Source organism: Somniosus microcephalus, chromosome 34 (genome assembly GCF_052327205.1).
Source record: "Somniosus microcephalus isolate GS21.2 chromosome 34, FLI_Smic_1.0, whole genome shotgun sequence".
NCBI classification, from domain to species: domain Eukaryota; kingdom Metazoa; phylum Chordata; class Chondrichthyes; order Squaliformes; family Somniosidae; genus Somniosus; species Somniosus microcephalus.
Genome location: NC_141020.1, coordinates 11,225,592 through 11,241,245, shown reverse-complemented (window position 1 = coordinate 11,241,245; position 15,654 = coordinate 11,225,592). Strand labels below are relative to the sequence as shown.

Sequence of the window (15,654 nt, the reverse complement as noted above, 5' to 3'; positions counted from 1 at the left end):
GGCCTTGGTGAGACCACACCTTGAGTATTGTGTGCAGTTTTGGTCGCCTTACCTGAGGAAGGATGTTCTTGCCATGGAGGGAGTGCAACGAAGATTCACCAGACTGATACCTGGGATGGCAGGAATGACGAGGAGAGATTGGGTCGATTAGGCTTATACTCACTGGAGTTTAGAAGAATGAGAGGGGATCTCATTGAAACTTATAAAATTCTAACAGGACTAGACAGACTAGATGCAGGAAGGATGTTCCCGATGGCCGGGGAGTCCAGAACCAGGGGTCACAGTCTAAAGATGAGGGGTAAGCCATTTAGGACTGAGATGAGGAGGAATTTCTTCACCCAGAGAGTGGTGAACCTGTGGAATTCTCTACCACACAAGGCAGTAGAGGCCAATTCATTAAATATATTCAAGAAGGAGTTAGATATATTTCTTAAGGCTAAAGGGATATGGGGAGAAAGCAGGGACAGGGTACTGAATTTGGATGATCAGCCATGATCTCATTGAATGGTGGAGCAGGCTCGAGGGGCCGAATGGCCTACTCCTGCTCCTACCTCCACTCCACTTTCCCGCCTGATCTCCATATCCCTCGATTCCCTTGAGTCCAAAAATCTATCGATCTCGGCCTTGCTGGGGTATGATTTCAGGGGTGCTGGTTGCGTTCTGACCCATGACCTTCCCCCCCCCCCCCCCCCCCCATGTGACTTCTTCACCTGAGAATCTAGTCAGTGAGTGTTTCCAGGCCACGGAGGAGGGGCAGGGGAGGTGGAATCATAACCACGCCCGATTCTGTATTCAGCTGACGTCCCCACACACGTACGTTCCAGCAGGAATCCACTTGGCAGTGACCAGGAGCAGCTGATTTTCCTCTCTCTCGCCCGGCTGCTGAGATCAGCACAGACCAATGACACTGATTAACAGATTACTGCCTCTGAGGTCCAAAATATAATCATTAATTAATCTCCAGTTATGTGTTAGCTGCAGTGATTATCCCTTTAATGAGGTGAGCCCATCAAGTGAGTTTGGTGAAAGTCCCTTCTGGTGGGATTGCGGGCGGTTTATCTTGTCACAGTAAATGCCCTGTCCTCCCTCTAGGCTACATGTAGGGATGTAACTGGCCCAATTCACTTTGTTCAGGTAGCGATGCCGGTTGCCTTTTATTTTTCCATTGGTTTTGGGAACAGCCGGCAAGTTCTCCGTCTCTGCTTCCACCGGGCGGCTGATGGAGGACGGTGAGCCCAGTATAACTGGGAGGAATGTAAGAAGTCACACAACACCAGGTTATAGTCCAACGGCTTTATTTGAAGTCACAAGCTTTCGGAGCGCTGTCAAATCTATGAATAGAGATCGGCCCCAAAATCTAAGTAAAACTTCAATTTTTTTTTTTAAATCACATTTTTAAAATAACTATAAATTACATGCGACTTTCGTTTATTCGGAGGCTATATGTCCGGAATACTCGATCTAACAAAAATCAGGAGCCGTTTTTTTAGTTCTCGTTGCTTTTTTTCCCCCCCAGTCAGGCACTGCAAGGTCTGTAGCTAAGCAACAGCTTCAGCTAGAGACACTTGCAGCTGCAGCCGACTGTTTTGAAGCTGTTGCTAAGCAACAGGGTTTGTTGATTGGAGCTTTTCAGTTCCGTATCTCTCAACATTAACGCTGGTATGTCCGGCACTTTTGATGGTACGGCACTAGCTCGGTCCCGTCAGTGCCGGATATCAGAAAGTTTCCTGTAACTATTAAACAAAAATTTAAATTTTTGAAAAAATTAAAGTATTTAACGGGGCTAAAAATAAACTTACGTTTCTTTAAAGTATTTTAAAACGATAAACCTGTGGGGGGGGAAAAATCGGAAGTTCCAGGCGTACGCGCTGCTTCTCCGGCGCACGCGTTTGACCTGTGAACCCCTTCAAGGGAACGGAAGTTCCAGCGCATGCACGAAACCGGCACTTTCGTTGGCCCTACGTGTGAGTATACAGTGCGCACTCACCCATGGGGACCCGAATTTCTGGCCCAATATCTCTTGATGTGGCTCGGTGTCAAATTTTATTACACTCCTGTGAAACACCTTGGGACGTTTTCACAATGTTAAAGACGCTATCCAAATGCAAGCTGTTGTTGAGTCACTGGCTATTACGGATCAGGAAAATACAGGTAGAACGTCCCAAATCCGGCAACACTGAGGCCGAGCCGGTTTTCGGGTTTTTCCGGACTTCGGAATGTGTTTCTGATGTCCGGAAACGCCGAGCCCAGGTTGCGATATTTCCAGACATCAGAAACACGTTCCGAGTCCGGTAATACCTGGGCCCAGCTTCCGGTTTTTGGTAAGCCACCCTCGGGGTGTCTGGATTCCAGACCCCTGCCACCAATCGTTCTGGATTCCGGAACTCCGGATTTGGGACGCTCAACCTGTACCAGATTTGATCTCTGGTCTGTGCCAAGGCCACTGAAGATTGTCCGGAATCCCAAGACACTATCCTCAAAATAACAGCTCGCCGGGGGGGGGGGGACGTCCAGGGTGAGAGGGAGCAATGCTTTTAATGGGGACTAGGGTATCAAAGGTGGAGGCGAGGGTGTGATTGGGCAGTTTGGTAGCTGCAGAAATATCGTGGTGAATGGGCCGAAGGCTAGACAGTTGGGAATTTGAAAGTGTCCTAAGTGATTTGGGGGAAGTATTTTTCCAGGGGCGAGCACAGAAGGAAGTGGGGTTGGGAGGGGGATTTAGCTGGAGAGCGATACAAGGAAGTGATCAGAGATGGCTTTATCTGTGATTGACACGATGAGAGTAGAGGGGCCACGCGAGATGGCAAGGTCAAGGGGTGGCCGTGAATGGGTAGGGGAGTTTATATGGAGGGAGAGCTTTAAGGGAGGGAAATAGAAGTGATGGGCTCGGGTCCAGAGTGGCACGCGAATGGACATAGGACAACTCGAGCTACATTGACGTGGTTACTAGCAAGATTAGGATAGATATGGCCTGGCAATAAATAGATAAGAGACAAATAAAAGGGAGTCCAAAAAGAGGCCCAGTATAAGTTCTTGGCAATCCATGTGATAAAATGGAATTTGACTTATTCTGTCACTGGCCAAGACTCTGGCTGCTGTTTATCGAGGTGTACAAGTCATCAGTTTGCACAAACACACGACCCCAGCCCACCTGTTGTCTTGGTGTCACTTACACAAGACAGTTGAGTGAAGATCAGGTTTAGCTCTGATGTCTTCTTTCCCCCCCCCCCTCCCCACCCCCCAAAAAACTGGAACATCTGTTACACCTCTGCGCTGTTTATCACATGAAGAATGATCATTTGTGCAATTACAGGCGGCGTTACCCCTGCAATCATTGCGACGCGCATTGCCACGTTCAAGGTTCATGGGGGGAGGGGGGAGCTAAAGAGTTATTTTAAAAATTGGCAAATTGAAGAAGGGAAAAAAATGATACGTGGCTATCCATGCGTTGACATTTTTGGTTCAATAAAGCCTACCATTTGTGACAAATTTTGGACCGAATCACATTGCGATTTCAACTGGTTAATTGACAGTTTTACTCAGAATCCCTAAAGTGAAATATTGAGTGGATGTTTGGGACTTAGTATTTAATTAACCATCACCCAACTGTACATTGTATTTAAAATCATTAGTTTTAGGGCTTCACTAAAGCTGGGATTGTTCTCCTCTTCTGAAGACTTGCCAGGCTCCTTCTGATACCTTGGCATTCTTTGTGTGGGCACCAAGACGGTGCCAGTGGGGACAGCCTCGTCTGATCCATTCCTCGTCTGATGATGAGTCAGCCGTGGCTCAGTGGGCAGCACCCTCGCCTCCGAGTCAGAAGGTTGTGGGTCCAAGTCCCCCACTCCAGAGACTTGAGCACAAAAATCTCGGCTGACACTCCCAGCCCAGCACTGAGGGAGCGCCGCACAGTCGGAGGTGCCGTCTTTCGGATGAGACGTTAAACCGAGGCCCTCGTCTGGTGGACGTAAAAGATCCCGTGGCACTATTTGAAGAAGAGCAGGGGACTTCTCCCCAGTGTCCTGGCCAATATTTATCCCTCAACCAACATGACTAATGGATTACAATAGCAAAATACTGCGGATGTTGGAAATCTGAAATAACAACAGAAAATGCTGGAAACACTCAGCAGGCCAGGCAGCATCCGTGGAGAGAGAAACAGTTAACGTTTCAGGTCTGGGACCCTTCATGACTAACAGATTATCTTGTCATTATCACTTTGCTGTTTGTGGAAGCTTGCTGTGCGCAAATTGGCTGCCCCGTTTGCTACATTACAACACTGACTACACTTCCAAAAAAAAAAGTACTTCATTGGCTGTAAAGCGCTTTGGGACATTTGGTAGTCGTGAAAGGCGCTATATAAATGCAAGACTTTTTTGATGCCCACACTGGCACTTTTCATCAGGAGTGACTGAGTCGTGATCAGGAGCGGGAGCCCTGACCACCCTGACTAGCCTGGCGGCACTGTCAGGTATCTCATAGAATTTTATAAGTTTCAAACAGGACTAGACAGACTAGATGCAGGAAGGATGTTCCCGATGGCGGGGGAGTCCAGAACCAGGGGTCACAGTCTAAGGATAAGGGGTAAGCCATTTAGGACAGAGATGAGGAGGAATTTCTTCACCCAGAGAGTGGTGAACCTGTGGAATTCTCTACCACAGAAGGCAGTAGAGGCCAATTCATTAAATATATTCAAGAAGGAGTTTGATATATTTCTTAAGGCTAAAGGGATCAAGGGATATGGAGAGAAAGCAGGGACAGGGTACTGAATTTGGATGATCAGCCAGGATCTCATTAAATGGCGGAACAGGCTCGAGGGGCCGAATGGCCTACTCCTATTTTCTATGTTTCCTATCCCCTATCAACACTGTTGCCGAGATAAGCCTGCATAGCAAGGCGTTTCTGGACCGAGATGTAGGCCAGCAAGCACGGGGTGATGGGTGAACAGCACTTGGTGTGAGTTAGGATAGAGGCAGCAGAGTTTTGGATGAACTCCAGTTTACGGAAGATGGGAGGCCGGCCAGGAGAGCTGTGGAATAGTTGAGTCTGGCGGTAATGGATACGGGGGTTTTAGCGACGGGCTGAGGCGGGCGACGATATGGAGGTGGAAATGGGCACGTTTGGAATTGGGGAAGCGCACAAGAGTAGCCTGCTGACGCTCGCTGTCCAGCCTCGTACATTAATAATGGACACTTGGGTGAGATACTGGACCCCCACCAACATCTGTGAAACTGCAGCCAGCAAGGAGCCGATGTCTTCATTAGAGAAGGAAATGAACGAGGGGTGGAAAGCACAACCAAGTGTTATGTACGTAGCGTGCAGAATAAGCAAAAATGTCTGTGTTTTAAAATCCTATTTTGGATATTCTGTTTGGCTGTGTATGGGAACAGACTTGTTGTGTAGCTCAGTCAGCAGGTAATTGTAAGTAATCCTAACTACCTATGGCTGCACCCCTTGTGCTTCAAGGGTAATGAATGCGACATTAAGTATTGAATATAAAATGTTATGTTCCTGTATAATCTTATGTATAAATATATATGTTGAGTGTAGCTATGAAGTGACAATTTGCTTCATTTTTTTTTAACTTTTCCTTTCATTCTCCCTCCTCCCCCCCCCCCCCCCCCTGCTGAAGGCACTGTCTCTTGCTGGAGGTATGGTCTGGTTAGCTCCCGACATCTTCTATTGGACAGATCGCGACCTCCAGATGTGCATTCCCTGGATAGCAATCTGGAGTGGGGGAGCCCTGGCTGGTTGCTCACGTGCTTCCCCAGGATGCCACCGTCAGTCGCAGCACCCCCTGCTATCATCCTGACTGCGATCGGGTAACTCGGCCTCCTTCTTGAACCGCTGCAGTCCATGATGCTGCTTTCTAGCAGTTTGGTACAACTGAGTGGCTCGCTCGGCCATTTCAGAGGGCAGTTAAGAAGTCAACCACATTGCTGTGGGTCTGGAGTCACATATCGGCCAGACCGGGTAAGGATGGCAGATTTCCTTCCCTAAAGGACATTAGTGAACCAGATGGGGTTTTTACAACAATCTGGTAGTTTCATGGTCACCATTACTGATACTAGCTTTTTATTCCAGATTTATTTAATGAACTGAATTTAAATTCCCCAGGGGCCATGGTGGTATTTGAACTTGTATCTCTGGATCATTAGTCCAGTAATATAATCACTGTGTGCTTGGTCTGTTTGTGCTTTTGAATCACTCAGCTCCAAAATCCTTTGTGAAGTTAGTTTCATCTTTTATAAAAAGAAAAATACTAAATACTTGTTTTTGTACTTGCATGACCTCAGGATGTCCCAAAGCACTTTACAGCCAATTAAGTACTTTTGAAGTGTAGTCACTGTTGTATTGTAATGGGGCCGCGAAGTGAGCGCATAGAATTGCTCACACCTTTAGCGAGATGTCTGCCGATCCCCAGAAATGCATGACAGTGACACCCTGTGACAAATGTTAGATACTGCAGTTAGAATTGAAGGGCTTGACTTCATTTTTATTGACAGTCACAACGTTAGGTGGCATAACTTTATGCTTAGTGCGCCCACCTGCGGGTGCAATATTATTACAATGTTAAGACCACTTACCATTTTTAATATACCTTTTAATGTATTGATACTGAATTCATTCTGTTTCTTTTCCTCCCCCCCCCCCCCCCCCCCCAAACTCAGATTTCCTGTTTAAGTTCCTGGTAATCGGCAGTGCGGGAACAGGGAAATCATGTCTCCTTCATCAGTTTATTGAAAACAAATGTAAGTCTGTGATTTAAAGGGGACTTTCTATTGTCACCGGGTAGATACGTACTAGAGAACTGTATTTACAAACGCCGGGCCACTGTTTGGCGTAGCACCATGTTGGGTCCACCACACGGCTTTCTCTGCTAAATTAGGTTGCAGTGGTGGTAATTGGGATATATTTTTGGAAGAGGGAATATGTGCCCCTTCTCTATCCTCGGACTGTGCAATATAACCATTTGCAGCAATTTTGAGAGATTCCTGCCCCACAAACGCATAGGTTCAATTTATCTGCAAACTCTCTTCTCTCCACCCCCCAAAATCAGTTTTCTCCCCTTTTCTAGAAGGTGCTGCCTCTTGCTGTGGGTACAGATCCACACAAGGTATCTCACCCAAGTGATTATTCTTTGCATGCACCTAGGCACAGAGAGTCCACGAGCTATTCGACTGAGAGCTCATCATAACCACGCTCGAAGCCATTTTCCCTAACCTTGTGGACTGAGGCCGATTCTAGCGCCCTGCCCGAGATCCACTAACTTAGTACAGTCCAATTCGAGAACTGGCACAGACACGATGGGCCGACTGGCCTCGTCCTGGTTTTTGCAAGGTCTGAGGGAAGCTCGCAATGTCAGTAAATTGCAGGTGTAGACCGGCACCTACCGACCCATAAGCCAATGCATCTGAGCACGGTGCAGTTCATGGTTTCCTTAAGGTGCAACAACCCTGCATCGTAAGACCACCGTGATCTGGTGCTTGAGCAGTGCAAAGCTGGAACAATCCTGACTGGAAGACAGTACAGTCGGACTCCAAAAAGGCCCCGGCTTGCTCACCTCGTGCATTTAATCATCTGTCGGCTCCGTTCCTGCATGGCATGTCATTCCCAAACCGGCAGACCTATCTGAGAGAGAGCCAGCCTTCTCCCTCCACAGATTCCCCCCTCTTCAGAGGCCGCTGGCCTCATGCTGGATGGAGTGCAGTCCTGCAGGTGCCCCCTGCCCCCCCCACCCCTTCAGTAGCTCTTTCAAGTGGCCATTATTCGTGTCTGCCTTGAGAGCGAGTGCGGGCAGGCTATTATTCCCTTGTAGGAGGGCATCACAACTGAGCCCGATTATGCATCGTCCATACGTGTGCTTTCCAGCATGGCTCACTGGACAGTGAGCAGAATCCATGGTCGATTGTGACCGTCCCCTCCCGCTCCTCTCCAGCCTAAGCCTGGTACACTGAGCAAATTGTAGTAGTCTTGCCACCGAGCCCAGATCTGTTAACTCGGCACAGGCTGGAATCCATTCAGTACCCAGCGCTGCCAACGAATTAACTTAAGTGGTTGCTGGTGGGAGTGTCGTAGTTTTATACCTTTTTTCTCTTGGCTTTTATGATCTCCTTTGGTTACCGTCTCGATGCTCTTGTCTCCAGTCAAACAGGATTCTAACCACACGATCGGCGTCGAGTTTGGATCGAAGGTAGTTAACGTAGGGGGCAAGACAGTTAAACTACAGATCTGGGACACAGCGGGACAGGAGCGTTTCAGGTGAGCCAGACGTGAGAGTTCTCTTTAATTATTTGTCTGTGATTACCACAGTAAAGAATGGTGTCTCTTGTAGATTAAAGAGGGCACGTCGACATAAAAACCCAGCCTCATCTTTATTGTGTTTCTAACGTTTTTATCCGACTGCTGATCCCGTCGAGAAGTTTCTGTCAACAACAGGATAAGGGAGCTGAATCATCCCGGGCTGATTGCTGTCTCCAACTATGATTCAGCTCCCTCACCCAGTGGGACTCAGTAACTTCCCTCAAACATGCAAAACCATGCTCAGAAACCAAATATTTGGCCCATTGGTTCTGTGAGGGTGTTTTTCTGCACGCGTCACCTCATCTAATCCCACTCTTGTTCGCTCCCCATCCAATGTTCCCGCGAATTTATTTCTCCGTGCGCAGTCTCTTTAAATCTGTTCCAGCTGTTGAGCAGCCACACGCCCGCGCAGCTCGGGGGGGTCGCTGCTCTCATCCCCTTTAGCATTCCTCTGTTTAAAGTGACTAATTCGCCTTCAACAGTTTGTGACCGAGAATTCCACACTCTGAAAAGATTTTTCTAGCCTCCCGTTCAATTTACTTTGTGCTCTTCCTCTGGCCAATTTGAAGACCTTTATCAGCTCACCCTTTGACCTTATTCCATGAGAATGTCTCACGCCATAAGAGTACAGTACAGTTCCGTCTTTCAGATGAGACATAGAAGATAGGAGCGGGAGTCGGCCATTCGACCCCTCGAGCCTGTTCCGCCATTTAATGAGATCATGGCTGATCATCCAAACTCAGTACCCTGCCCCTGCCTTCTCCCCATATCCCTTGATCCCTTTAGCCTTAAGAAATATATCTAACTCCTTCTTGAATATATTTAATGAATTGGCCTCAACTGCCTTGTGTGGTAGAGAATTCCACAGGTTCGCCACTCTCTGGGTGAATAAATTCCTCCTCATCTCTGTCCTAAATGGCCTACCCCTTATCCTTAGAGATGTTAAACCCGAGGCCCCGTCTTCCCCCTCGGGTGGACGTAAAAGATCCCACGGCACTATTTCAAAGAAGAGCCGGGGGAGTTCTCCCCAGTGTCCTGGGGCCAATATTTATCCCTCAATCAACATCACTCAAAACAGATGATCCGGTCATTATCACATTGCTGTTTGTGGGAGCTTGCTGTGCGCAAATTGGCTCCTGCTTTTCCTACATTACAACAATGCCTGCACTTCAAAAAGTACTTCATTGGCTGTAAAGTGCTTTGGGACGTCCTGAGGTTGTGAAAGGCGCTGTAGAAATACAAGTCTTTTTTTTATTCACTGGTGAAAAAGCGGTAAACTCATCAAGTTTGTCTTCATAACTAACTCCTCATCCCTGGTAACATCCCTGTACTGCACCTTTTTCCATTGCTTTTATGTTCTTGCTATAACGGAGTGACCAAAATTGTACACCTTGCTCCACCTGAGGCCTAACTAAAGTCTTGCACAAATTCAGCATTACCTCCTTGCTTTTGTGTTCTATGCCTCTAGATACAGACCCAGCTCTTCCATTTGCTTTTTTTATAGCCTCGTCCACTTATGTTGCCATCTTCGACTTGTGTATCTGCACACCAAGGTTTCCCTACTCCATTTATATACAGTTTAAGATATATTTATTTCCTTTCCTTATTCAAAATGTATTACTTTACATTTTACTATGTTGATCTGCCCATCCTCCAGCCTATCTATGTCCTCTTGCGGTCTGCATCACAATTTCCACCCAAATTTCGTATCAGAAATTGTTACCTCAATTCCTACTTTCCTTAGCTGAAGGCCATTGAAGTACTCTGCACAGACACGGGATTTTACCTGGGAGATTCTGGTCTCTGTGACTAATACAAAATGCCTTTACCAACCAAACAGTCAGGGTACCCGAGCCTATTTTTTTTCCACTCTCTGCCCAGTGAAACAATTTGAGCACATCTCCGATCTCCCCTTCCCAGAGAGGTGCAGCATCAAGGTCTGGCAAACCATACAGATCAGGAATACCAAAGGTTCAATTCCTGGTCTGGACGGAGCTGATTAGCAGTGGGATCGCTGCACTTGCCGAATGCTGAAGTCAGACCGGGCTCTTTCCCATTCCTGCTGGCTATCCGATGAACCTTTCCCACATTACAACAGCGACTACGCTTCAAAAGTACTTCATTGGCTGTAAAGCACTTTGGGACCTCCGGTGGTCGTGAAAGGCGCTATAGAAATGCAAGTCTTTCTGTCTAATTTGTGGGTGCCTGGTGAGGGCAAGTTTGGGTTTGGCTGTGATGGTTCCAATGGTCGAATACCCCCACCAATGTCCCCCGTAAGCTGCACTGCTTTCTGTATGGCCTGCCTCCCCCAATGCACGGTGCATGCGCGCTTACCTACAATATAAAAGCCGGTGAGTGGCCTGCGGGGGACCTTGCCGATGACTCCGCGGCCATACAGCTTCACGGCAGCATTGCCTCCCACCCCACATCTCGCCACCCATAATGGAATAGTCCACTGGAATGGCGCTCTCATTAAGAATAGGGTAAGGTACCAGATGGCCCATTAAACAATGCCCCAGCATACGTTGCTGTCTTGAGAAGAGAGATAAACGGACGGGGTAGAATGAACTTCACCTCTCGCGTCGTCCTTGGGTGCATTGTTTGCCCAGTGCAATTGTTATTTCCCTACATACATTGCCCTTGCTCCTCTGAATGCAGTTGATGGATTTAGAGACTGACAGAACAGCTGATTTGCTCTGATTTTTCAGAAAAGCATGGGTTGCTAGATTAAGATGACACAAATTTATTTCCCCCGGGTGACTCGGCAGCCTTCAGAGTCGTCCTCAAAGTTGTTTGACGTCTAGGAGCGGAAGGGAGTGTTGACAGCGGACATGTTGCACGGAACAATTTCAGAAACAAGGCAGCCAGCTTCACACTTGGTGCTCGAGGCCACTGTTAATCACAAATTTAGATCTAGACATTTCTGAATAAATTCCCTACTCATTCCCACCCCAGCAAACCATATACTGGAAGCACTGTTCCAGTCACTAACCTGTTGTTTCTCCTGTGCCCCTTCTCCCCGAAATATGGTGCTAACTTGCTGGCACAAGGTTCCATGGGTGCCATCTGTGGGTGCAAAAGTCTGCATTCCCTGACTACCTCAAATGTTCTTTCTGGACATTCTGTGGGATCAGCACAGCATGTGTTGTAAGTTGTGTAAACTGGCATAAAAGCAAGGATATCTCCATAGGAAAGTAAAATAATAGAATGTGCAAGAGTCATTCAGCCATATCGGTACTGGTCTGGAATATGTCAGCTTGGTCACTTGTGTTTATGGGAATGGGAAGAGTTTAAGATGGCAATTCAGGTCACTTCTGGTCATGGCAATAAAATAATTTAGAACCTATTTGGGTTTGTTATTCTGTTGGCATTTGTATGCATCTTTGGCGTACAGGTTGAACCCCGGTAATCCGGCACCTCAGACCAGGCCGGTGCCGACCATTGAAAGGGATTTCGTGAGGAGCCAGGCTGGGGAAGGTTAGGTAAATAACACCTAAAATAACAATATTAGTATTGTACCTAATATTGTTATTTTAGGTGTTATTTACCTAACCTTCAGTGGTTCAGAATTTTCAATGGTCCGGCACCGGCCTGGTCCTGAGGGTGCCGGATTACCGGGGCCCAACCTGCACTATAATTTATTGGTGGTATGCATGGAATGTAGTGATCAAAGGTGAAATTTGGTACGAGATGCGAGTGAACCACTGTTCAGCAGCTCACTGGAATCGTGAGAGTATGGAGTCTCTCCGAGCCCATACTGGTTGTGGTTAGTATGAGGTTTCAATGAAGTCCTGATCCTGCATTGTTACAACTGAGTGAGTGAGTGTGTGTAATCTGGTGTTTAAAGATTTTTATTTATTTGTTCTGGGGATGTGGGCCTCGCTGGCAAGGCCAGCATTTATTGCCCATCCCTGTGAGGGAGTCCCAGGATTTTGACCCAGCAACGAGGAAGTAATGAGACGAAAAAGAACAAGAAAGTAATCCAATGTCAACCATCCTCTGGTACATTGCTCAAGTGGCTATTTTTCCAAGTATGAGCCCACATGGTCAATGAGCTATTTGATTGTGGGTATTACAGCTGATCTAAATCCCGTCCTTTAGTCTGATATGTACCCGTGCACTATCCAGCGGGTAGCACTGGACAGTAGGGTACTACCCCTACCCCAGGCCAATTATGGTGCCCTTAGAATCATAGAATGGTTACAGCACGGAAGAAGGCCTTTTGGCTCGTCGAGCCCGTGCCGACTGTCAGCTAGTCCCACTCCCCCGCCCTTTCCCCGTATGATGTGCCAAATAACTGCCTGAATCCATGAGGTTACAACTTAAAACTAAAGGCTTTTATTAAGTAAGAATCTTGGCATCAAGTTAGCACAGGGCAACCATCATTCATCACCGACCCAGCCCTTATGAGTAAAACACAGCTCTTATAAATAAGACTTACACCAATCAGGAGGATCCATAAAGGCGGAGCTAGGGAGGAACATTAGTGGTTACACCTGTAAAACATTTACAGACATTAACAAGTACAACAACAGACAATCCAGAACACAGAGTTATTTCATCACACCGTAGCCCTGCAATTTTTTGTCCTTCAGATACTGAGCCAACTCCCCTTTGAAAGATAAAATTGGGTCTGCCTCCGCCACCCTTTCAAGCAGTGCATTCCAGATCTTAACCACTCGCTGCGTAAAAAAGTTTTTTCTTACGTTGCCTTTGGTTCTTTTGGTTCTATTACTGCTCCAGCTAAGATTAGCTAACACAGCACAGACCTGGGATCTTCTCTCTGGTTCAGTGCCACACAGTGTAGTACAATTTACTGACTGAGCCATTGGGATGCATTACAGTTATGAGGGGCCTAGATAGTGGATAGGATTGACCTATTTGAGAGGTCAATAACCGGGGGAATAGATGTAAAGTAATTGGTAGAAGGATTAGAGGGGAGTTGAGAACTGTTTTCACCCAGAGGGTGGTGGGGGTCTGGAACTCACTGCCTGAAAGGGTGGTAGCGGCAGAGACCCTCATCGCATTTAAAAAGTACTTGGATATGCACTTCAAGTGCCGTAACCTACAGGGCTACGGACCAAGAGCTGGAAAGTGGGATTAGGCTGGAGAGCTCTTTTTCGGCTGGCACAGACACGATGGGCCGAATGCCCCCCCCCGTGCTATAAAGTTCTATGATCTTTGTCTCGTCTCTTTCAGATCGGTAACGAGGAGTTACTACAGGGGAGCAGCAGGGGCACTTTTGGTATACGACATCACGAGGTATGTTCACTTGTGTTCCGATGTAAGTTGCATATTCCTGTTGATGTGCCTTCAATAACCACAAAACTAGAAGTTATAAACTTTAACAAGTTGGCTTTTAATCACTAAGATCAGAGCTAACATCTCAACACACTGACTGGCTCGCAGGAGTGAGTCATAAAGATCCTGGGATCTTTATGTAAGAGAAGTCAGGGGTAGAGCCAAGACCTGGAACATTCCAGGTTAGTCAGGAAAGAGGAAGTGAAACTATACACCGTGTGGGGGAGGGTAATATACATGAGTGCAAAACAAATACAGGCAAGCCAAACACATTTCATTACACCTGTATAAAGCGATGCAAATTTAAGGCTTTTTGCTTAAGTGTGGGAGTGACGTATATGTCAGTTTTATGGTGTGTAGTCAAACGCGGAGCCAGTAGAATGTTTTTAACCTCTCCTACTCTCGCGTATCCATTGGCTTGGGTGTGGGCAGTGGCCTACCTCTGGTGCCTTGCCATTCTATAAGATGGTGAGGGTCACTAGAGTGTTTGTCCATGGAGGCCAACTCTGACCTCACCTGACATCCCCAGCAAGAATCACTGGATAGTGATTAGGAGTGGGAATTCCTGGCTTGGGAGAGGGGGTGGGGTGGTGGGGAAATCAGCTAGGGTTCTGCTGAGGGCAGTTGCAGCACCTGTACAGATCACGGATTGAAACTGGAACCTCCCTGTCTACATTGCCCAGTGTTACTCTGGAAAGTGCGTTTAGTAACTGAGCCGTCAGTGAAGGCTGGCGCTCCTTTCTCTAGAAAAGAGAAGGCTGAGAGATGACCTAATAGAGGTCTTCAAAATTATGAAGGTGTTTGATAGGATAGACGTAGAGATGTTTCCGCCTGGCCTCTTGCACATTCCCGATTTTAATCGCTCTACCATTGCCATTAGCTGCCTGCGCCCTAGGCTCTGGAATTCCCTCCCTAACCTTCTCCCCTTCTCCACCTCTCCTCCTTTAAGACGCTCGTTAAAACCTACCTCTTTGACCAGGCTTTTGGTCACCTGCCCAAATATCTCCTCCTGTGGCTCGGTGTCAAATTGTGTTTGATTACGCTCCTATGCAACGCCTTGGGATGTTTTACTATGCTAACGGTGCTATCTAAATGCAAGTTCTTGGTGTGGGGGAATCCAAAATTAGGGTCCATAAATCTAAGGTAGTCACCAATAAATCCAATAGGGAATTCAGGAGAAAGTTCTTTACACAGTGTCTGGTTAAAATGTGGAACTCGCTACCACATGGAGTAGTGGCGGCGAATAGTATAGATACTGTACAGGGCGTTGGTGAGACCACGCCTGGAGTACTGCGTACAGTTTTGGTCTCCATATTTAAGGGGGGATATACTTGCATTGGGGGCAGTTCAGAGAAGGCTCACGAGGTTGATTCCGGAGATGAAAGGGGTTGTCTTATGAAAAAAGGTTGAGCAGGTTGGGCCTATACTCATTGGAGTTTAGAAGAATGAGAGGGGATCTTATTGAAACACATAAGATTCTGAAGGGGCTTGACAGGGTAGATGCAGAGAGGATGTTTCCCCTCGTGGGGGAATCTAGAACTAGGGGCATAATTTCAGTATAAGGAGGCACCCTTTTAAATCGGAAATGAGGAGGAATTTCTTCTCGGAGGGTCGTGAATCTTTGGAATTCTCTTCCCCAGAGAGCTGTGGAGGCAGAGTCTTCGAATATATTTAAGGTGGAGATAGACAATTTTTGAATGGTAAGGGAGTCGAGGGTTATGGGGAGCGGGCAGGGAAGTGGAGTTGAGGCCAAGATCCGATCGGCCATGATCTTATTGAATGGCGGAGCAGGCCCGAGGGGCCAATTGACCTACTCCTGCTCCTACGTCTTATGTTCTTATATGTTAATAGTGTAAAGGTGAAAGGAATGTTGTTTCTTTCTCCTGGATCAGCCCATTGATGAGCTGCAGGGAGATTTTGCTGGCAGAAGTCATCATCGGCTCCCTCAGTTACTCAGTGGGTTCAGAATCGGTGACTGAGCCCACTATATCCCAGGCTCAACCCCCCTCTCTTTCTCCCACCCCCCCCAGTCTGTGGTTATTGTGCTGA

General features: G+C 47.2%; 1 protein-coding gene across 1 annotated transcript in view; it reads left to right on the top strand.

Moving 5' to 3' along the window:
• The first annotated feature begins 5,098 nt into the window (after window positions 1-5,098).
• rab4b (RAB4B, member RAS oncogene family) overlaps window positions 5,099-15,654 on the top strand; it is a 34,190-nt gene continuing 23,634 nt past the window's right edge. The window contains exons 1-4 of the mRNA XM_085973128.1: window positions 5,099-5,307; window positions 6,661-6,752; window positions 8,148-8,262; window positions 13,504-13,566. Coding sequence (XP_085829254.1) covers window positions 5,099-5,307; window positions 6,661-6,752; window positions 8,148-8,262; window positions 13,504-13,566 — 479 coding nt within the window. The remainder of the gene's footprint in view (window positions 5,308-6,660; window positions 6,753-8,147; window positions 8,263-13,503; window positions 13,567-15,654) is intronic.